Here is a 23584-nt window from a genome sequence, read left to right on the forward strand (position 1 = left end):
TACGTACATGCATCGGGCACTCGGCGACTTCTCTCTTGTGCCACTGCTGCCGAGAAATTGATTGATTGATTGATTGTAGGGTTTAACGCGCCGACGCAACGCAGGCGATGAGGCGCGCCGTAGTGGAGGGCTCCGGATAAATTTTGACCACCTGGGGATCTTTAACGTGCGCCGAAATCTCGCACACACGGGCGTTTTTGCTTTTCGCCTCCATCAGAAAAGCGGCCGCCGCGGCCAGGAATTGAACCCGCGACCTCGTGCTCAGCAGCACAACACCTTAGCCACTGAGCAACCGCGGCGGGTGCCGAGAAATTGAATCTCTTGAACATTCCTCTCTAGCCCGCCACCGGTTGTATAACCGGCAGACAGAACAGACTGCGGAGATTCCTCTGCGACGTCCAGGGCTGCCACCGACTCTTCCTCTGTTTTTGCCTCTCGAGGATAAGGAGGAAAAACTTTTGATGCAGAGCATGACAACACGAAACGCGCTGGCAGAGAGTGGCTCCCTCTTCACGGGATTCCATATGCTGCCTTTGCCACCTGGCCCCTGGTAACCAGCTGTAGCTGATCCTCCAAGGCGGGGCTGGACAGCAAGATCTCCCATCGCTTGCTTGGGGTAAGGGTAGGGTTCTTAGTGGAGGAAATGCAGACGGGGGGTGGATGCTTTGGGCTGAAATCACACTCTCCTATCACGTGGAGTGCACACAGCTGGGCCACTGCCATAGGAATGTGTGCCCCAGTGCCACAACATTCATTTGTTCCCCTCAGCGAAGGCTCCTGTGCTGTGCAAGAGCTATTCTCATCATGTTTACTTTTTTCTTCAATATTACCGCTCCTTCCTTTCTTCTTTTCCATTCAGCCTAGGCCTTACCTTCCACTCTCCTGTTTTGATGATGTTTAATCAGATTCGCTGATACTCCTTCTTGGCCCCTTTCCCCACCTCCAACTAGGTATGAACCGTTTTCTGTGAGCCATCATAATTATCGTTACAGAGAACGCTGACAATGCCAAAGTAGTGGAGTTAAGTGACGGTTGCTGCATTTATACAATACTAAATAAAATAAGATGATAACTTCTTCAGAGCACTCAACATCTTTTTACATATCACCAGAAGAATCTACCATCATCCACATTTAAAGCATGTAAGCAGATACAAGTGCCTCGGGGATTTTTTTCTTCGGCAACTACGAACCAACATATTACTGGGTCTTAATGCTGGCACGTACACAGTAAGAGGACCATGTAAGCCCACAACTGGTTCCAGTACGGCAGTCTGTACACGCTCAGCACAACTGCACAAGCACGTAACTAGCCAGTTGGCTACCAGGCGCCACACCAGAACCAGTTCTCTGCTGGAGCCCTTGCAGCAAAAGGACGTCCAACTGTGGTGCAGTAAAACCTCGTTACATGAGACACTGTTACAAGAGATATTTGGTTATAAGGTACAATTGAATGAAAATGGTTTGGTCAGTCTTCCTACGCTTTCCATGTTGGCAACATCGCATACAAGAGACCTTGGCTACAGGAGACGTGTTTCTCGGGTCCCTTGAGTGTCTCTTTTAACGAGGTTTTGCTGTACCCACTTGTGTGTCTTCCACAGGCGGCGTCTTTTTCTATTGTCCAAACCACCGTCCTTGCATACAAACCAGTACCTCGGACTATCACAGCACCACTATATATTGTATATGCTTCTTCACTGCTCGGTTAGCATGCTCCACACCAATGAATACCCACGGGCACACAGCGTTTAGTCCATTAAAAGCACACCTTTAATGCTCAATCATGGCGAAAGAAACAGGGCAAAAAAGGGGCATCTTCAATGTTCAATAGAAAAATAGAACTTCTGCAGCAAACTCTAGGGCGAATATACAGTCCCGAATTAGAGAGAGGGGGGAAAAATAACTTTTATCAGGCGAGCACCAAGGAAGTCTGAGTACGGGTAATCTGCTTACGCCACAATTGGAACAATTTCAGCTTCACAAAAAAAAAAAAAAAAAGATAATACACTTTCAATGTGGTTCCCCTGTGGAATCCCCCATAAATAAATCACAAACTTCACTTTACTTGCCACTTCAACTGATGCACTTACAGCCACAATCATGTTCAAGCAAGCAAAAAAAAGCCATGCAGGCAATCTCTTTGGGCAAAAATTTCTTGGCGAGTCTACCTAGCTCAAATACAACTTTTTTACAGTGTTCTGCTGCAGACATAGTGCAAATGCTAGTGGTACCTCTAAGGTTGTAACGTTACTGCGAAATTCGCCCAAGGCACACCTCTGTTTATATCATGGTCGCCATCCCTGGTGTCCCTTTCACACGATAGTTGAATAATAAAAAAACAACATGAGGCAAGTTGTGAGTGTGCTCAATGAGGAGCACCACAGAGATAGTGAGAGCAAGAGATGGGAGAAAAAGACAGAGACGGAATTGAAGAGGAGTCCAGGGTTAGATTTTCTTTCACCCAGCCTTAGCTGAAGATGGCTTCCGTAGCTTTCTCGAGGTCCCACGAGTAAGACGACAGTGCGACACGTGCTCGGTGCTGCAGGGAGAAAAACGAACAGGCAACATCAGCCTACTGTACATCGGCATTTCATGAAGGCCTCTACTGAAGGCCTCTCCCACTGACCTCCACCTGCTCCTGTTCTGTGCTGCCCAAGTGCATTCTTTGACTCCGAATTTCCTTATTTCATCCCTCCATTGAGTTAAGGGGGCATATGAGTCTTCGATGAAAAATTTTATTTTTGCAGTTATGATGATAAAAATTGGATGACATATGTAGTTTTTCATTCAAATTTATGCGAATTTTTATACTTGATTTTTTGACAGCTTTTGTGAAAGAACGGCTGAAGTGATGCAGCTGAACAAGGTACCAGTGAACTGTGCACAAATCAAGGAGTGCAGTAAGACTAACACTATCATTCTATCTGGTCTGTAGCAGAAGTTACAACTGTTTGAAGTTTGGGCTTGGAAGGCAAAACCGGTTTTCTGGTTCCCACCTTCCAAGCCCAAACTTGTCATCACCGGTTGTCATTTCGCCTCCCACAAGGCCAGCCAAGTCCATTTCTTTTTCTTAATTCTAACTATGACATCTTCCACTCGAGTTTGTTTCCTGACCCAGGAAGCTCGTTTCCTGTCCCCAAGCGTTACTCCTATCACCCTTCGCTCCATGGCCCATTGAGGTAGAAAAGAAGCACACATCCAACCTGAGCACACTCATCAGGAAGCTAAGCCTCACAAGCAGCAGCGAGCTTTGATAGCGTCACCCACCTCCTCAACTCCCATGTCTAGGAGCCTCTTGATCTTCGCATCGAAGTCGGGGAAATGCTTTGGACCTGGAATAATCAGAAAGAGCACTGAAGGGATGCCGCCCACTGCTCCAGCAGAGCTTCTCTGAACACATCTTCTAGGAAAAAAATTACCACTAAATTGGCTGTTCCATAAATGCCATTTAAATGCAAGCAACTTTTATTAGCCATTACAATTATCATCATCCTGCTGATGTCCACTGCATATGAAGCCCTCTTTCATAGATTTGCAAATGCTCCTTATGTTTTGCAATTCAAAATGATTCGAGCACCAGAATCAACTACACACAAGCACTCAGTCTTGCTGTGGCCTGAAGTCTGAACTTATGGCTGGCTACATGCTAAGGGTTATTTATCTGCGCACCAACTTTAGCTAGAATAAGGCGTTATATGGGGCGCTGCAATTCTGTAATCAACATTTCAATAACTTCTTTTGTCTAAGGTGCTGGCTCATTTGTACTCAAATTTTGTGCAAAGCTCACATTTTATGGTTTATTTCTTTACCACTAAGATTGATGACCCCACTTGCCCGGTTATTTTGTAATCTAATAAAAACATTGCCTTTGCAAGCAGCTTCCAAAACGGTCATTTTTACCACATCTTGAAGTACAAGCGCCGCCTATACTACTAGAACTACGCTCTTCCCCCTGCACTGGCGCCAAACGTTCTCTACTTGCGACAATGGAGGTCATGCTGCTTCAGGAGGTGGGAAAATTTATCTTTTGAGAAGCTGAACCCACAGGCGAAAATTGATTTTATTCCATCCCAACAATATTAAACAGGTTTACAACAACATCCCAAGTCATCAATCACTCTGAAACCTGCGGGCCTCAGATTGAACAAGCTTACGCAAGTAAGCATTCTTTTGTTGGCAAGCCTTTCTCAATTTTTTTTGTTTGTTTGATACCAGAGACTGTTCCCACCCTACTTTTTTATAAATTTCAGGCCATAAAGTATCAGGGCCCATAACACAGTATAGCATGGTAGTCACTGATCTCGGTGTTCAAAAGAAATATACGGACCGGCGGTTTGGGCAGAATCCATTTTCAATGAGGTCATAATAGTATTGCAACCCCCGGCATGCACGCTATGGCCACAACAAACCATGGGCCAGTTGCTGAGAACACGGATGCCAGCAATGCAATGCCGCACTGGGAATCTGGGAGGAGTTGTCGCATACCTCCGGCGTAGACCTGTGCCCAGTGCTGGGCCGTGAGCTTGAACATCTCGGGGTTCTCCTTGAACTGGCGAGCGACCACGGCGTCCTGGGGGTCGTCCGGCTCAGCGGCCGCCAGCAGCGCCTGGAGCGATAGCAGCACCGTCCGCAGCGTCATCGCCGCTGCCCTGCAATCACAGAGGAGGTGAGGAGGCAACACTCGGTTGGATTCACATGGCAAACACCCAGCGGTGCTAGGCGGAAGACAGAAGGAGCGTACAGTTACATGGTATGAGCTGATACCAGTGGCGCTGCCGGTACTTCCCCCTGCCCCCCCAAGGAGGTCCTCGGCTTCTAGTTTATTTTGTATAGCATCTCATTTCCGTGAGGTGGAGACTTGCACCTCCTCACTTTTGCCCTTTTTGTGACCGGCGGAAGTGCGCACTCGGCCCACCTGCTGCAACCTGCTGCACCACCAAAAACCACAGAGTTGGTAAGTGATTTGAGCACAAGAGGGTTGCACCACAGAAGCGCAGATGCCAGCATTCCCCTCTGGTTGTCACCACAGCGGCACACGTCTAGTTGACAATGTCACGGTACAAATGCAAAGGACTGGTGGGGCAGACCAAGGAAGACGGAGAACGAGGACAAAGGGAGGACTGCCAGCGACACCTCTCCATCTCCCCGAGGTGAACAGAATGACTGATCATGGGCAGAAAGTATCACTCATTCATTCATGGTGGAATGCAGTTGTGCTACGACGAACAGAACTGGAAAACATTGACCGATGGATCTCCAAAATGCGTGCCTGTGTCTTACGTGGAAGGAGCCACCGTGGCGTTGAACCGCACATTTAAAAAAGAAAGGGCACACATCACGCACACGCCTTCGAGCACACCTCCTTCTCCCTCCTCCCCTAAAGACTGTGCGATAAAGGACAAAGCGCCTGGTGTAGGTAGAGGCCTCTGCTTGAGTTGTGGCACATTCAGTGAGCTCCACAAAACCTAAATTGCGCCCTTGGAACTCTACTGCCTGTACTCCACAATGAATAGCTTTGTGAGAGACCAAACGTGCTGAATGACTATAGATGCCACTGCAGCGTGGCCCTAGCCACCCTTGAAGAAGGAACCGGGCTGGTTACGAAACGTCGGGTTCTCCATTTGTTGTATCTTTGATTGGAGTCTGTAGCCATATTTCTCAGCACCGCTGAGAGCCCGAGAGAGACATTTCATGCAGAGGGAGAAACGATAAATGCCCGCGGAGTGACGGCGTGCTCACACTGGGGTCTTTGGCGAAGGCGGTGGCGTGACACAGCAGCACACAGATGTATTCGTAACACTCTGCTGTCTTGTGAGGTGCACTAAAGCCTCTTTGCAACTTTTTGGTTGTTTTACTCGCCATGAGTGGTATTCTTGCCTTGACAGGAAACTAAGCAGGCTTTTCCAGAAAGAAACCCCGGTCCTGAACACTACATTTTTGCACTATAATTTTTTGAGGCCTAGACAAGAGAAGTGTTCGTCAAAGTTTAGCAAACTTTTTAAGGAATTTAGGGTAACTGCACATCTAACAGACATCAAACTATTGGTAACCCACACAGGAAAGCTGCAAATGTGCAACCAGAACGGACACATTGAGGACCTTTGAAACTTTCTAGCAGCGCACAGTTTTTATTCCAATTTTGGGAGCAGTCACCATTGACCTGTCTACATGTTTTCCTGATGAAACCCTGCCAGTTTATGACTTGAACATTTGCATGCCCCACACTCTCATAAAGGAGAGGTGCAAAGGAAGTGACACTAGAATCACTTGCTGGTCGGTATAATCAAATACTCAAATCAAGTAGCCGTAGCATGATGATGAAAGTGCTCAAAATACAAATACAGTCAAAATACAAGTTGCTTTAGATCAATACGTTAGCTCCCCGAGAACACGAATATAGCACTCTTACACATAGCTTCTTTTAAAATAAAGCGTACATAAACGATAAAGTGAAGACAAGTGCTGCGCCACTGGCTACACCGCGCAACTTGCACCGAAAGTGCTTAAATCGTCTGGAGTGCATGCCTTTCCTGGCTGCCGCTAGATGGTGCTACTCGTCCATGCTTGGGGCAGCAGTACTGCTTTTTGAGGAAGCGTGCAAGCTACACACGGGAATTTGGTTCGACGCCAACATTTGCGGGGCTTCGAAAGGTCAATATGGTTTTCCTCTTTTCTTATTTTTTTCCCTCACAAAGTGTCAGTACAAATCACGGATCCCACGAAGGAACATTTTGCTTCGTGGTCCACAGCTGCAAAGGACGTGGGAGTTTGTGGAAGCAAGACTGATTTGACCGAAATTGACCAAACCACTCGGTACGTGGTGTCATTGTATTCAGTTGCTTCTATATCGCTATACATCACCAATGTTTCGCTTGCCAACGGTTTATCGTGATGCAAAATTAGCGATTTCTCAGCAATGAAGGCATTTTTCGGCCCCGAATCAATGCTCAAATGGCTATGGGAAGGTCAGACTTTCATTTAAAGCCAACTTGATGGTTGACTTCAGTGTCTTTTTAGGTTCTGAACTTCTGCTGTGGAATGCCACACGGCTCCAATAGGCTATTACCAGTCAGGTTCCATCTACTGCCCTGAATCCCTCAATGCTTGCGACGAAGTTGTGTTTCCACATGTACGAACACTACGGCAGACCCCAGCATGGCTTCCAATCAGTGTCGCATCAGCACACCGCACGTTCTCAATGTTACAGTGCTTGAAGACATGGCTGTGCTCGACGGTGACTGAGGAGTATCTCACAGGATTAGTCCTTTTGAACATCCACCAGGACATTCATGCTCACACACACTGCTTCATAGAATGCTTTGCAGGTGCGAGAAGCCAAGGGAATGACTTTCTTTTCTGAAGCTTCCATGGCGGCTTTAAACCAGATGAGGGGCCATGACATGTCACATAAACATCGGCTAGAGGCAACAAAACTAGCATAATGCACACGTTATCCTTACTGTTTCCACTTTTTGCAACATTATTACTGTAACAAATTTCATTTTCATAAAACCACTGCTCCATTTGCTCTATAATTCAATCCTCTAGTGCTTTACACTTCCGTTATCAAGTTCTTTTCGGGGAAAAAAAAAAGCATGTCCTCGTACACAAATTTATTTAATATGTTTATATATTTACACGCATCCATATATTTCTTGTATAAAAATACAGTAGAATCTCGATAAATGGAAATAGCTTAAATGGAATTGCCGCTAAAACGGAACAGTAGCCTGTAAGTTGGTTGGTTTTGTATTCAGATAACGTGAAAAAACTGAAATGGAACATCTTGTGAAACCCATTGGAATGAGAATCAGCTTTTTGGGGTTCCGGCTGTTTCGTTTTTGTTTTTTCTTCCCCTATGTTTTTTTTTTATCCTCATTGGCATCGTAAGCCTCGTCTTGCTAGTGGTCAGCCGTGTTAGCGCAACGAATGCAACATCACAGTTCTTGTTCCAGTCGTTCAGTCTCGATTCAAGACGCCGAGGTTACAGGGCTTCACTCCTGCCGCCTCGTCCGTGCCATCGTGGTGCTATTCGTGCTTCATTACCGCATTGCCATCTTCTAAATTCGGTGGCTCGTAAGCTCCCATGAAGTTGAGGCCTCTGGCCTTCATGAAGATGCAGTTGCAAGGACTTAAACAAAAATAATTGACGCATTTTGTAGTGCACAGCGACTCATTGTTGCCAAATCAACTTTGTGAATGCTGCGCCTAAACCTCTAGTAGTTTTCTTACTTTCTGAAAAGCTTTCAGCTACATTCACCTTCTAGTGCTTAGAGTTTCATGAAATGGTATTAAGAGTGTGTACGTACAAAAATATGCACTTTCACATCTCAGTAAACGGAACTCTTGTTAAACAGAACTAATTTTTTCGGTCCCTTGAAGTTCCGTTTATCGAGAGTCTACTGTAGTCTGTAAGACTCCGTGATAAAGGGTAAAGTACTACCTGTACATGAAGGAAAAGTGTGTTGCAAGTTTGTACTTAAGTTTGAGCTGGCAGTGATCAAATAGCTGTACTGCAAGTGCCGATTACCACTCTGTAACGAGTCACAAGTGTAAATCATAATTGTTCAAAAAATCACAGCCCCTTTCTTAAAAGGAGACATGAAGACAAAATACAAGTTTGTGTTATTCGAAAGATTTCGTGTTTTATAGTACCCCCAGCGCTTGTCCGAATGCAAACGATGCTTTATTCACTGCGAAATTAATCAATTTAACTTAAAATTTTTATTTTCCCGCTAAATCGTGTGTTTTCGTGGTCTCCAATGACATCACAGGAACCGACCGCTCTCCAGCCTAGGGTCCCTCGATTCACGTATACGCTGGCGCCGCCATTTTGGGTCACTAGCTCGCCGCCGAAGCAAGTCATTGTATCAAAACCGTGCTAAAATTATCGCCGTAACGCGGTTAACTGCCAAAGTTTGAATCATCTTATCTGTTTCGCGTTGCTGGGTCTCGTGCGAAACGAAAAGAACAACGCGTTGAGCACGTTGACCCAACTGCAGCGGCACGGGACCGTTCAAAGGGTGTCTCCACCCTGTTCGGCGGCGCTGGCATCAAGGTACTCGCGCGTTTGTTAACGTTACTGAACCTAGATGGCGCCACCATACCGTGGCAAGCCGTTTTCTGCCTTTGGTTTGTTTCTGACCGTATTTAAACCTGGCTTGTTTTTGTTCTGGGAGAAAATCGTTTCGTGAAACATACCGTAGTGCTCGCTCGACAAATATGGTCACGTAAGACACCGTTGCGTCAATCAATCGGCCAGTGTCGTCGGAGACAACTCCAAAGCCCCGCAGTTCTGTGCAGCTAAACAAGCATAGTGCGCGCAGTACCAACATCAGTACGCGTCGGTACGTCTATGTTTACGTGTGCTTTCGTAACTTACACTGTTTGTCCCACCATTCTTACGGCTTTAAAAAGAATGTGCAAATAAGCGCAAATAGCTCGCTCGGCAAGCTTATAAGCTCTGCCTAATTTGCGTTTGCCTTTGCCGCCCTCCGCCAATCGCAGAGCTGTCAGTTATGACATCATAGGTTCTGTTGCGGGAAATGAGCTAGTGGGTCGTATGGCCATTCCCTTTTTTCCTAATTATGTAGCTTATTTGAGCGAAGGTTACGTTAAAAGTGGTGTCAATATGATTCTAATGAGGCAATCTTTTGAATGAACCAAACTTGTGCTTTCTCCTTATGGCTCCTTTAAAGAGGAAGATGGTTAAAATGCGAAGCTGCTTCGATCATTTAGGAATGGCCAATCGGATAGATGCCATATTCATAATGCGAGGGACCTGTGTTTGTCTCCGATTACAGGAAGAGCTTTTTTTCTTGAGGCGTTCTTCACTTACCATCATCATCATCTTCATTTTGTGAAACCCATTGTGCAAAGTTGGCCTTCCTGAAGTGCGTTTGGCGCAACATTGAACACCATCAGTAAGGCATACAAAGCGTCGCTTTAATAAACCCTTCCAGTGTTGCACAATCATTCAAATTAAAGTGCTTAAGTGGTTTCCTGCATGTATACATACAGGAAACCACTTAAACACTTATGTCGGTTCATAAACAGTGAAAATGATAATCATCACCATCAGCTTACTCAGATCCACTGCAGGACGAAGGCCCCTCCCACTGACCTCGAACCGCTCCTGTCCTGCGCTGCTCGAGCGCACAGTCTACATCCCAAGTTCCGTATTTCATCCCTCCATCAAGTTATTGGCCTTCCCCTTCTACTAGACCCGTCTCTTGGTATCCACTCTGTTACCCTTGTGAAGCGTGATGCTGAACACTGACGGCCAAAGTGCGGGCTTGGCTGCGCTGTGGTGTGAGCTCTGGGGATGCGTCGCTGGGACTGAATGTCGTTGACATAGAAATTACTCTCCAGGATCACGAACCACGCGGTGTGGTAGCGACGAATTGATCCAAACGGAATCAGCCCGGGTAGCTCTGGGAGGGCGATGGATGTTCGTCGCGTGCCGTCGTCTGCATTGTGGCGGGGGAGCCGCAGAGCGATGCCATGGCCGAGCCGCTTGTCCGGGTCACCAAATTGTAGGCGGCCGACGAGGCGGTGTGGCCGAGCCCACGTTTATTGCGGTTGCATTGGCTGTGCCATGGACAGGACGAGGCACATATAGAACGAGGGTGCCGTTCCCGAGGTGTGCCGAATCTGTTCTGTGTGCCAGCTGGCTGATAGTGCTGATGATGATTGTGACGCTGGTGAAGATGACGATGATGGCATCGCTACAACCTAATCGTTTACCGGTTGTCAGTTCGTCTCACTACATGGCCAGCCCAAGTCCATTTCTTTTTCTTTATTTGAACTGTGATACCTTCTACTGTAGTTTTTTCTCTGATCCAGGTAGAACGTTTCCTGTCCCTGAGTGTTACTACTAACATGGTTTGTTTCACTAACATGGTTTGTTTCATGGCCTGTTGAGCCGACCTAAGTTTGCTTTCTAGTTGGTTAGTAAGGCGCCAAGTTTCAGCTCCATATGTCATAACCGGTGCTATGCACTGGTTGTAGACTCTTCGTTTGAGTGACTGAGGTAGCTTACTTTTCATATTTGGAAGTGCTTGCCGAGTGCACCCCAACCAATGCCTATTATACGCTGGATTTCTCTCACGGTTGGGGTCAGCACTAACCATCTGTCCGAAGGTAGTTATATTCTTTTACTCCTTCTAGCGTTCCGTCTCCTAAGCTGAAGAGGACGTTTTTGGCATGCTTATTCATCATTACTTTAGATTTATTTTTAGCCTCACGGCCGTGCTTTCTGATTCTAGTTCTTTAAGCATTGCTTGCAGGTGTTCTGCAGCCTCACTCAGCAAGACTATGTCGTCCGCAAACCTCAAATGGCTCAAGTATTCCCTGCTTAATTTTCATCCTATGTTTTCCCAGTCAAGCCGCCTAAATACACCCACCCTCCAGACATGCTGTGAATAGTTTTGGCGAGATGGTATCTCCTTTTCTTACCCCCTTTCGTATCAGAAGTTTATCGCTTCGCTTCTGGAGGGTCATCTTGCCCATGAATTCCTTATAAATGTCTTCTAGGAGTCTTATGTGGGTCTCCTCTATTCCCTGGTCTTCTAGTGCCTCTAGCAGAGCTATGGTGAGTACGGAATCAAACACTTTTTCATAGTCTATAAATGCCACGTAAAGGGGTTTAGTGTATTCTGCGGATTTTCCTATACTTTGATTGACAACATGGATGTGATTCATGGTTGAGAACGCTTTCCTATCCCCAGCATGCTCTCTGGGTTGATGGAAATCCAGGCTGTCACCTATGCAGCCAACTATAACATTGGTAAACAGCTTGTAAACAACTGAGTAGGCTGATTGGTCTGCCATTCTTATGGTCCTTGGGATCTTTCTTCTTATGAATCAGAATAATGCTGGCGTTTTTCCATGCTATGGGCACTTTTTGAGTCTTCAAGCATTCCAAAAATAGTAGAGCAAGCTTTTACAGTACAATTAGAGCACTGCACGGGCCCGGGCCGGGCCGCCCGAAGCCGATTATCGGCGGGCCCTGGCTGGGCTCGGGCTTGAATTCATAGGCACGACCGTTAATAGGTCCGACGTGAAGTGTAGGAAAGAGCATCAAAATGAATATTCTTGGTTTATTGTTGCGCGCTTCTTGCTGTTAGCTGTACGCATTGTTTTAAAAACGTGTTTTGCTAGGTCTGATGGTCACTATACTGCAATTTTAATGACATTTCTTGTACTGCATCAAGATTTTATATTTTGGTGTATAATTAACATACCAAAGATACGATTACAAAGAATGCCCAAGAAGGGAAGGAATTAATTCAGTCATCCTGGAGCTGTGCACCTATGTCTATGTATGTACACGTGTGTTTTAGATGTCGCACCAATCAAAATGCGGCTGCCGTGGCCGGGAATCAAACTCGCGTGCCAGAGAAACACCACCGCTTAACAACCACTGCAGGTGAAGTATTTCAACGTGCGTACATACACGTTGATTCAAATGCGGATCAAAAAATTTCATCAATACTAATTTGTGGCCAAGACAACCACGTGAAGTTGCCAAGAGTGTGGTCATCAAAGGTGATGGTGTCTCTCATGTAAGAATACGAGCTATTATTACGCCGATGTGGCGTGAACTGCAGACGGTGAAAGCTAAACTACGTGCACTTTTAAACCCTTATTTTTTGCGTTTCAATTCAGGAGGTGCTTCTGCAGACTAGATGCTCCGTCTGATCACCCGGAATATAATAAACAAACTTTCTTCAGCGTCATAGACCGGGCCTGGTCACATGCGCACGGGCCCTCGCTAGGCCAAAAAATAAATTACCGGGCCGGGCCGGGCCTGAGCTTCAGATGGCGGGCCCGGGCCGGGCTCAGGCCAGGCTCACTTATGAATGCCCGGGCCCGGGTCGGGCTCGGGCTTCGCGTAGCGGGCTTGGGCCGGGCTCGGGCCTTAAAATCAGGCCCGTGCAGTGCTTTAAGTACAATATCTCCTCTTTCCTTCAAAATATCCCCGGTTATGCCATCATCACCTGCAGCTTTTCCTTTTTCCATGCCTGTGACGGCCTTTTTCCCCTCCTCTTTAATTACTAGTAGGAACATTGCAAGTTGAACCTGTACCCTCAGTAGTTTCCCCTGGCTACCTTTATTATCTTGTCCGAGTTGTGCGCAATGTTGCCCTGCTCATCTCTGAGTGCGTACATCCGGCCTTTGTTGCTGGCTAACTTTCTCTTAGTTGCTTTGAAGCTTCCCCCTATTTGCAGAGTTTCCTCGATCACTGCCACGTTATATGAACGAATGCTGTTTGTTTGACTTCTGTTAGTCAGTTTCGACAGCTCGGCTAATTCAATCTGATGGGCCGTAATTGACACTTTCTTGTTCTTACATTTGGCAATTAGTTCCTTTGTTTTCTTAGTTTTTTCAGTTTGTTCCCTACATGTTGTTTCTCCCACAGCTGCTGCTGATTCACTGATTGCCAATGTTAGGTTGTCATTTAGCCTGTCTACACTGACCTCGTTCTGCTCGTTTAGAAGTGCGAATTTGTTTCGAAGAGTTATTTTAAACTCCTGCGATCTGGCTCTGACTGGTTCCAGGCGAAGTTTCTTAGTTTTCACGAGTTTCCTCCTTTCTCTTTTGAGGTTCAGCCTTAGCTTGCATCAAACCATCCTATGATCGTTGCTCCAAATCTTACTTAGAACCTCTATGTATTGCGCAATAACTGGGTTGTCACTTAAAATGAATTCAATTTCGTCTTTTTTGTACCACGGGTCTTTTTCATGTCCATTTCCTATTCTTTCATCTGTAAAAGAACGTGTTCATCACCCTCAGGTTACATAAAATTTAGGCGTTTGTACAGTTGTGTAATCAAATAAAAAGTTGTATTACAAGTTTTCAGTATTCATTTGTGAAAAGTAAAAATACTTGTTTCTGAAATAAAATGGCAACATTTTTTTTACTGCATTCTTTTTGGTACTGGAACCCTCCCCATTCAGCCCCCCCCCACAGACTGATACTTGGGACTGCTACTGACTGGTACGCAGATAGAGATTTTCCCTAAAAGGTAAATTAAAAAAAAAAAAGCCAACACCCATCTATATGGTAGTTGTTGGCAGAATAAATAGTAGTCTGGCAACAAAGAGAGCGAGCGTCTTACTAACCCTTTAGAGTTAACTAGAATATGGGAATGTGTTGCAAGCATCAGAGCGGAGGCACGCCAATTCACATCGGTACTACCAGGCACATAAATCTCACCACTATGGCCGGTATTCAATGGCGTGGAATGCATGCAGGCAACCAAGTGTGCGCCGCCATATCTGTGGCCAAGTGTCTGTTGCTAGGCAACGTTGTGCGCACGGCCCCCAGATCTGGCACCCCTCTTCTCCTCCATGCAACCGTGTGAGTGCGCCGTCACTCGTTACGTTGGGCTCCACGGGATGGTGGTACTTGTCCATATCCGTGGCGCATCGGTCATGTCTGTGGCCGTTTCCAGTGTTGCCAAGCGAAGAAATTGACCGCTAAACTTTTGAATGAATACCATCTATAAAGTAGCTCCCTTGTAGCAGCCCCACCTCTTCTCTGGGCAAGCCCCACATGCCTCTCGCATTCTTTTTGTTATTAGATATAAGTGAAAGCAAAGCGACGCTGAAGCCAAGACTTCCATTTTACTTGCTGCTTCAGGTTGAGCCAAAAAACTGAGTTTTAATGCCATGAGCAGTGACGACTCTTGGCACCTTTGCCAACCTACCCCCAACTGGGATTCACTTGTTCTAGGATTCTTACATGAGCCGACATGGACCAATAGCACTGCCTGTAACGCTCCTTGAGAAATTGCAATAAGTGCTAACAGTTTACTTTTTTTGCTGTTGCAGTCGAGCCAAGCAGCTGAGATACTCGCAATGAGCTGTCACTGCAATCCTTGGTAGCTGGCTCTCTTGACAAAAGGGCCATAAAGGTGGACTCTGACAGCACCCGGCCATAGCACCATATGTAATGAGTGCCAGCACAATGTCGCCTACTTAAACAGTGCACACCACTGTGCGGCAGGGTGACGACTCTTCCCGAAGCCAATTCTAACCTCTTACCAAGCATTTCTAAGAGACCCCTGAGCCTTCGTGGTCTGAAATGGTGCATTTATACAGTAACAATGCCCTCAGAGTAGAGCCGGGTACAAAAGTATCCCGGGGGCCATTTCAGCTACCCAAGTTTATTTCCCTGTGGGGCCCAGCATTAGCTCTACATTCCTAAGTGATGCCTCATATGCCAGAGCACAAGTGCCACAGGTGCTTAGCAGCCATCCAGCAGATAAACTGATTCCAATGCCGCACATTCCATCCGCCCTCTCCCTAGCTCTTTTTTCTCCCTATTGAACATACTGTCTCAGCAACAAAGCAACTACCTCCTTTAAGCAGCTACACACAACCCAAGGCACACAACAGATCCTCGTTCCCATTCATACACCGCTGCCACTCTTCTGCCAAGGCCACCCATGTCGTTTGCCACCACTCCAGGCATCCCTTACAGACCCATGATTGACCCCTTGACCTTCATCACATCACGGGCGGGAGTGAGTGTGGCCTTACCACTGGTCCTTGAGGATGTCCAGGCAGATGGCACCCGTCACTGAGCTGATGTTCGGGTGCCATATCTTGGTAATGAAGCGGACCTGCGTCAAGGACAAGGGCACAGGCAGCTGGAGAAGAGCTCCCACACCACGCGGTGCACAGAACCACAGGGGTTTCAACAAGCTGGCAGTGCTAGTAACCCCTAACTACAGCAGGGAAACACAACAACAATGCAGCATTGGTGCAGTACTGTTATGAACTGAATGCAGCTGACTCTCACTGACTTGACCTTAAGACAACTGCTAAAATTTGACACAATCAGGCATCAAACAAAGTCAAAATACACAGCCTCATACACAGATGGGACCACCAAGGACTCGAGCATCACGACAAGCAATCAATGTGCACTGTGCTGTTTGGCGTTTAGATTAATTAGGTGTACGGTCATAACTAGCCTTACATATGCTCGCAGCTCTTCTTCAGTGTTTGTCAGGTAAGGTTCTCTCCCCTGCCGTTGGTAGAGCATAATGCATGCACCTACATGCCAATAAAACCACAACTCAGTACTGAAGAGCGAATTTTGAACAGCTGCTATTACCTCCAACCCGAGCAATAGCGTAAATCAAGAATATGTCTTGATTTTCTCTAAATGTTGAGGACTTGTAGTGCTTCCATACAATTATAAATACCAATAGTACTGACCATAATTGAAAAGAATATCATAAGACATTGAATATCCTATCTTCTAATTGAATACAAGTCGAACAGAAAAAAAAAAAAAAAAAAGAACCGAAGTTAACCATTCTCAGACAAATTTGTCCAAGACTTGAAATGCACGAATGAACCTTCAAAAAATTGGGGTTTAATGATTTAAAGCTACTCCTTGGCTATAAGGCACGCCATAATCAAGGGCTATGAACTAATTTACAAACAACTCCGGGTCCTCTGCAGTCAATGCGTTAAGTGCCTTTTGAATGCAATCAGCACTGCCTCCAAATGTAAACATGTGACATGGCAACATCAAGACAACAGCACAGAAAGTCGTGTGCAGGTAAAGAAGAGTTTCTTGTTTGCTCCCTACATTTCGGCTGTTTTCAGCTTCACGCATAACAGCTCGGCCCCCAGACCCCAGGTTGACACCAACACATCTTGATACGACTTTATCGTATGACCACACCATAATGGCAGACACGTGGCTTTTCGTTGGTGCGGGGAAAATGAGCACCTACCAGTACTTGCAAAGCATTAGTAACAATAATGAGCACTGCTGTCTGCTAACTTTGATCTGGCACAGTGGCTACTCAACAGGCCTGCAGAATTAACACAAACACACCAATTAAACTCACACATTTTTAAGTGCCCTTTTTATGCACTATTAAGCACCAAACCCTCCTCCCTCCCCTAACCGAGAAACACTATCACTACCAGCTACCAAGTCTCAGCCTCCTCAACTCACTGATGGCAACGGGTCCTCTTCGCTGCAGTTCCCACCTCTGCTTGTATATCGATGCAATGCTAAGTATTGTTCATCATTCACTGAAGCATGGAATCCATGTTTTTTTTCCAAGACAGACATGTCACATGACAATTCCACCACACCACACAAAACACTCTCTTGAAATGTACAGTGCAGTCCACTGTTAAAGGGAACGGAAGAGTGTACTTTAAAACCTCTGCTAAAGTTAATGCGCAGGTGTACAAAAAGCAGGAGGGGTGTTGCTCCAAAATTTGGTCCTCAGCATGAACAAAGGCACTCAATGTGGAGTCACATGAGCTTTAGGGCACATTTTACAGGCATTGGAAATGAATTCCTCCATTCCCTTTAACAGTGGATCACACTGTACTCTAGTTTGTCAAAGAATAGAACTTGTTTCATAGCCCCTTGAAAATGCAGCAATGACCCTCTGCAGCCCTGCCTCAATTTATTGCCAAAGCTTCATGGCCCGCCCCCAAGGGCAAAGTTTCTGAGTGTGCGAATGCCACACTCATTGAGCGCTCAAGATATTTGTTTGACCAAACCACGAAATCTACAAGTAATGTGTATTTTTCATGCAGTCAGATGGCTCTTGAAATATCTGTATTTTTGGGGCCAGATGAAGTTGCCCTCTCAGGGCACAATCGAAAATTCATACTATGGAACATACTGAACAGAAAAACCGCACGAGAAATGAGAACTAACAGTCAAGAGAATGCACAAACCAGCTCTTGACTGTCCGTCCTCATTTTTTGTGCTGTTTCCCTGTTCAAAATTAACCAATTGACCCCACTTCAGACGTTACTATGAAACAGATGTTAACCTTTTTCACGTGCCAACAGCAATCACGCAAGAGAAAAAACATTCACCAAGCTACCCGCTATGGACACTTTGTTTGTAGCCAGGCATACATGATTATCTACAGTAAAAAAGGGAGTGCCCCAAGGGCCAGTCTTAAGCCCTATTTTTTTCAACACAAATTGGGCCATCCAAGCACGTGGCTACCCGCCACGGATAGCCAGGCATACATGATTTTCTACAGTAAAAAAGGGAGTGCCTCAAAGGGCAGTCGTTAGTTCTATTTTTTTCAACGCAAATTGGGCCGTCCAAACAGTTGGAATGATGCACACTCACCTTGGGTGGGTTGAACGGGTAAGTCTCGGGGACATGAATTTCTAGCACAAAGGTGCCTCCCTCGTAGGGCGTGTCCGGGGGACCTGCTATCTCACCACGAAGCTCTGTGTAGTTGTCATTCACCAATTCTACTTTGATGGCGCACTTGGCAACCTGGGGGCAGAAAACAAAAGGCTGTTTAGCACGCAAGAGAGATCGACAGGGCAGAACACAGTGCACACCGTTGCTTTTTGCAGGAAACAACTCTGACATCTACATATTTTCCTGCTACTACTCACAACAAAGCAAGCATTTGTCATTGGTGGAGTTGCACTTTACTCCATAGCACATTTTTGATATAGTTTAAGACCGCAAGTGAGAAACTGTTGGATAAAAGTGACATGGTGCAAATGTGCACCATACCTTCATCCTTTTATGACAAAATGCATATAATATTGGCTGCACTTTGCACTTGTAAATGTTTCCACAGATATGATAAAAGGGTGAACACTGCGGTAGGCCTCCACAACCAAGTAATTTACGATTGGGGGCATCGACTACTATAGGGAATCTCGAGACTAAAAAGAATTCACCTTCTTCCACATTTTCATGACAGCAAACCACAAAAAATTTGTTTGTTTTTGAAAAATACCAAATTCTCTACATCTTTAGCATGATAGGGTAAGCAGCAATAGTAAGAAGTTTGCCTAGTACAGCAAAGATTGCCTAGTTGGAATAACACTGACACCACTTTTAACGCAAGCTTCACTCAAATAACCTGCATCATGAGAATGGCACTATGACCAACTAGCTCACTTCCCGCACGAGAACCTATGACATATTATGGGCAGCTGCGCGATTGGCTGAGGTGGGCAAAAGCAAATGCAAGTTAGGTAGGGCTTATAAGCTAGCACAACTAGCTATTTGTGCTTAGCGGTAAGACTGGTGGGGGTAAACAATGGAAGTTATGAACGCACATGTAAACATAGAAGCACCAGTGTGTACTGTGCGCCCTATGCTGGTTATAGCTGCGCAGCCATCCAGCACGTTGAGCTTACACTGGCCAACTGGCATAAGCAAAATTATCTTCTGTGACTCTGTCGAGCATACCCAAAATTTTACGAAACAATTACTATCAACCATAACAAAAAGTAGCCAGGTACAAACGCAGTCAAAAACAAACTGCATGTGGACAGCGGCCCTGAGCAGTATCGTAACGCCATCTAGGAGGATCGACAACAAACAAGGCATTTTGCTGTTCTTTTCAGCCCTAGTCAGCATAGCAATGTTTGCTTAAGTACCTGCCTTTTATACGTCATTGGACTCATTGCAGACGTCACAAAACACACGATTCAGTGGAATAATCAAAATTTTGGCTTAACTTGCTTAATTTCTCAGTGAATAAAGCATTTGCTGCCAGACAAGCACAGGGGACAATAAAAAACCTAATATTTTGAATAAAACAAACTTGCATTTTGCCGCCACAACCACTTGAACCGATTTTGTTTGTTTGAACCAACAAGCTAGTTTTGTTCAGGCGTGTCACAGCAGAGAGCAACGACCTTGCTCAGCCCATCTAGAGTTCCTAAATAGGCTGAAATCTCGCTGACATGAGTGTGATCATGTGTGTGTGTGTTTGACACCACAAGGTCATAAAAAATCATGCCATGAGCAGCAGGCACAAACGAAAATGAAGAAAAAAGCTATCTTAGGCGATCAATCAAAATGGAAGCTATGAGCAGACGAAAGTTACAAAATTTTTGACGTCAAAGAAGACACACGACCTATGTCATTTAAGACTTGTAGGCAACAGATCATAAACATGGTGAGGAAGACATGCACATTTGCAGATTAACAAAACGCTGCTACGGACATTTAGTGGGTGAGAAAAAGAAAATGAGTCGCAGAGACAGGTTATTTAAGTAGACAGGGTAGCTTTGCAACAAGTCACACATGATTCAAAGATCAACCCCAGGCATATACTGTGATCTCAACTGGAGGCATTTTACAATGTTTTTAACGGTCATAATGACTACCGGAGGGAAGATTACGGAAAAGATGAAGTGATCAGGACCAACAAACACGAGGCATTTGTTTTTGAAGCTGCTGAGAAAAGCGGTACTTTGGCGCAAATGCCCGACATCATGCTACCAGGGGGCGACGCTCAAGGTATGAAGTGTGCGCTTCAGATCACGGCTCGCTGCACTTCGTACAGCGGCCTTTGCTGATTCACCGACAAAGTATGCGATCAGCAGGAAGCATCGCAGCACCACACGAGATGGCAGCTGCATGGGATCGTCGTTAAAGCAGAAACGTGAACGAAGGTAGTCTTCGGCGCCCAAAATGCAACGCCTGCCGAGCACGCTTTCCGCAGAATGCTCGGCCGATGACTGGCGAAACGACCTTGGCGCCTGGCTTGGAAAGCTAGCTTCACTGCGGCTACCACTCGACGAACTCACGTGCTTCGACATGCCTTAACAGCGCACCGCAACGCCCGCTTTAGGAGCCGTCCTCGATCCAGTTCGGGCACACCTCCACTGGGAAATTAAACGAGGCGTGTCAGCGAGTGTAATTAGCCCCGAACAGTCTGCGGATCACGACGGCACAATACAAAGCATTGCAAGCTTTCCCCACGCGTGAGCATGCGTGAATTTGACGCCTCTGGTGTTTCGGTGACGATCCGGCACTCGATCGCCTCTAGAGAGCACGCTGAGAGAACGCGCGATTGCTCCGATCACGCCTCGCAAGTTTCCCACGGCCAGGTTAATAGGTGCGCACAGGTAGAAATCATGTTTCACCCTGCCACGCATAACGGCAAGAAATTGCATTGGGTTTAGATCGTTCCGGTGGCTTCCAAATAACAGCTGTCGCGAGGCACTGGACCCTATCTGCGAACGATTTTATTCTTCAACGGAAGCTCGCACCTCCCGGTGAACGTAAAAGAATCGTGGAATACGGAATCTAGATAAAAATGCCAAGAGCTTCGACAACGGATCGACAACGGTCTAGTAGCAATGAGTGATGCTCAAAAGACGTGCTCACCTCTTCACTTTTGACGACTTCCTTAAATTCCCTTTTTATTCTCTGCACGGCGATGTTAGCCATCGTATCGTAGAATCCATAAATGTTTTGTTAGAGCTAAAAACTCCAGAGCTATGAAGCAACTCAGCTGGATCGGCTGGGTTGACGGCCTTCGCCGACGGCCATTAACTAAACCCGCGACGAAAAGTACGCCTATACTGCTCATACGCCCGCTTTAAACCGTTGACACAAGCGATAAAATTACAAGTTAAAAATAAACGTTTTATTAATAACTAGTTCAACTTATACAGTTAAGGATTATGTTTTAAATAATTTATACGTTTATTTGAAGGCAGTTCTTGTCTGTATCGCCTTTTATGGGCGTTTGAGTTTCGGTTTCGAAATCATGCTAGAAGCGATGTAAAAGGCGCTTTATTTATCCGCTTTATTTACAGCAAGCACAGTCCCTCAGTGCTGCAGCAAGTTTGAAAGAACAAAATGTTTCTAAAACATCCCTTTATTGCATTCATTGCCACAAGCCATAAATCTATCGCTTTCAGAACAGCATAATTCCGTCCATTCTTTTCGAAAGAATGCTGCGGGTCGTGGGCTTTCAATCACGGAACTGCGTGTGCGGTGACATTTGTTTTTCTACATTGCCGGAGGTTTCTTGGAAAATAGACCAGCCACTTACATGTCGACGGTGATTTTTGAAGGAAGCTTTCAACATCTTGGAAATCTGGCGCGAACAATAAACGGAGACGATCGATGTGCACAGCGCCGTTGCGTTGATCTCCGCAACCTGCAGCCTACTAGCATGGCCTCCGCGATCGGCTGCCGGCGGCGAAGTTTTCTAGTGTCCCTTCCTTGAAGCCTACTTCAGCTCGCAGTAACTGTGCCCGTGAAAAAAAAGAAGAGAAACGGATCTACCATAACAGTGTCATCTATTCACGAGTCTGGCTGCTCAAAATCTGTAACCTCTATGGCAACCGAAAAACACTCACCAAGTCATCGCACCCTCTGTTAGCTTGTGCCTAAATGTTGTATCCCCTAAACACGTTTAGTGGATAGCAATGCTTTTATACACAAAATAACACATTGAATTGGTTGTTAAAGGAGCCATGAAAAGAAAAGTTTAATTTGAAAGAACTAGTATTCAGTACCTCACTCCGGCCATTACAGCCACAAAAGATGATTTTTTAACAAAAAAAAGCAAGAAGTATTTAAAAACTTTCAAATTTTGCGCCACCGTGACATGTTATGAGCAAGAATGACGTCATACGGGCAAACAATAAAACATAATTTTCAGTGCGTTGACTGCACGTTAGCATTCAAGCTGATGCGGTCAAATTGCCCCATTACAGACGTCCAGTCATGTGTCGTCGCGACAGGTCAGTTAGGCGGCCGCCAATCGCACAAACAAGGTTCCGTGCCGTCATAAAAAAGTTGCGGGAAATTGGTTAGGTGGTCGCGACTGCTTCACACGTTCTCTAATTAATATCTCCGTTATTTGTTCGAAGATTGCGATGATATTGGTATCATTAATTGTTACCGGGACTAAGCAGCCTTTCTAATAAACCCAACTTATATTTTGTCTTCATGGTTCCTTTAAATAATAAAACAAAAGGTAGCGCACTCGGGTTAAAAATAAATTTAAAAAAGCTAGAACCAGCACTTAGCATTACCACCCGAGAGAGGCTGCATCCTGCGGAACTGCGGCAGGGTTTCGTTACTGAACCAAGCTTAACATATCAATGAACAGGTATGAAGTTATTTTGTGTTGACGTTAAGATTTTTTTCTATGGAAACCATCGCGAGCAGTGGAAATCCAAACGAGTACGTTGCTATGTACAAACGCGTGCATAATCAATGATGCATAATTAACCACAGGCAAAACTCTGGGTTGTCTTTCTGTGCTGTTTCAGAAACGACGGCGCATCGCTATATATGCGTGAGCACTTTTCAAGAGAGTTGTGCGTTGAGCGGTTATTTCAACAGCACGACGACTCCGAGTTACTCATGCCTGGCAGTTGCGTCTTGTATCCGCTGGTGTCGCGTCTGCCGGTGTGAATCCTGCTAATCAAGGCCACAGCGAAAGAATGCCGCCATCAGATGAAAGACCGTTGCTAGGAAACGCTGATGGAAGGTGGCAGTTTGGTGTGCGGCGTTTCCGGTCGAAGGTTGCAAGCTATGCATCGGAATTACCCAAGCAACCAAGGACGTCCGTAAGACGTCCAAAATACAGCCGAACATCCAGGGCCGAACAGGACGGCCGAACATCCAGGACGGCCACTGTACGTCCACGTTTGAATGTACATATTCGGACATAGAGTGGACATCCAGAAATAGATGTGCTAGTCCGAATGACATCCGCCAGCTGGACGTACGAAGTTACTACGAAGCATTAAATAATGGCGTAAATTGAAAATAACAACAAAAACGAAACA

The 23584-nt window shown here is 45.8% G+C and overlaps 1 protein-coding gene across 2 annotated transcripts; it reads right to left on the reverse strand.

Annotated features, from left to right (window-relative positions):
• Positions 1–1746: 1746 nt before the first annotated feature.
• On the reverse strand, positions 1747–21352 carry Ubc4 (ubiquitin conjugating enzyme 4). 2 transcript variants are annotated; one of them, XM_077702737.1, is made up of 6 exons: positions 21159–21352; positions 18138–18290; positions 15548–15630; positions 4485–4648; positions 3267–3331; positions 1747–2538 (listed from the first exon to the last, which is right to left on the reverse strand). In XM_077702737.1, the coding sequence occupies exons 1-6, from the start codon at positions 21219–21221 to the stop codon at positions 2467–2469; spliced, it is 600 nt and encodes a 199-aa protein (XP_077558863.1). In that variant the 5' UTR covers positions 21222–21352; the 3' UTR covers positions 1747–2466. The 2 variants fall into 2 exon arrangements, with proteins under 2 accessions (XP_077558863.1, XP_077558864.1); XM_077702738.1 differs by lacking the exon at positions 21159–21352 and adding an exon at positions 20576–20602.
• Positions 21353–23584: the final 2232 nt, after the last annotated feature.

Source organism: Haemaphysalis longicornis, unplaced genomic scaffold (assembly GCF_048455015.1).
Source record: "Haemaphysalis longicornis isolate Haplotype H1 unplaced genomic scaffold, Haemaphysalis longicornis Haplotype H1 scaffold_3, whole genome shotgun sequence".
NCBI classification, from domain to species: domain Eukaryota; kingdom Metazoa; phylum Arthropoda; class Arachnida; order Ixodida; family Ixodidae; genus Haemaphysalis; species Haemaphysalis longicornis.

What these genes read in the sequence shown, in the direction of transcription:
- Ubc4 (XM_077702737.1), bottom strand. Translation starts at nt 21,221, where the DNA reads ATGGCTAACATCGCCGTGCAGAGAATAAAAAGGGAATTTAAGGAAGTC. An exon ending in GACATCCTCAAGGACCAGTG is followed by an intron (nt 4,649 to 15,547) that starts GTAAGGCCACAC and finishes CTGTGATTGCAG; the next exon opens with GGCAGCGGCGATGACGCTGC. An exon ending in TAGACATGGGAGTTGAGGAG is followed by an intron (nt 2,539 to 3,266) that starts GTGGGTGACGCT and finishes TTCTCCCTGCAG; the next exon opens with CACCGAGCACGTGTCGCACT.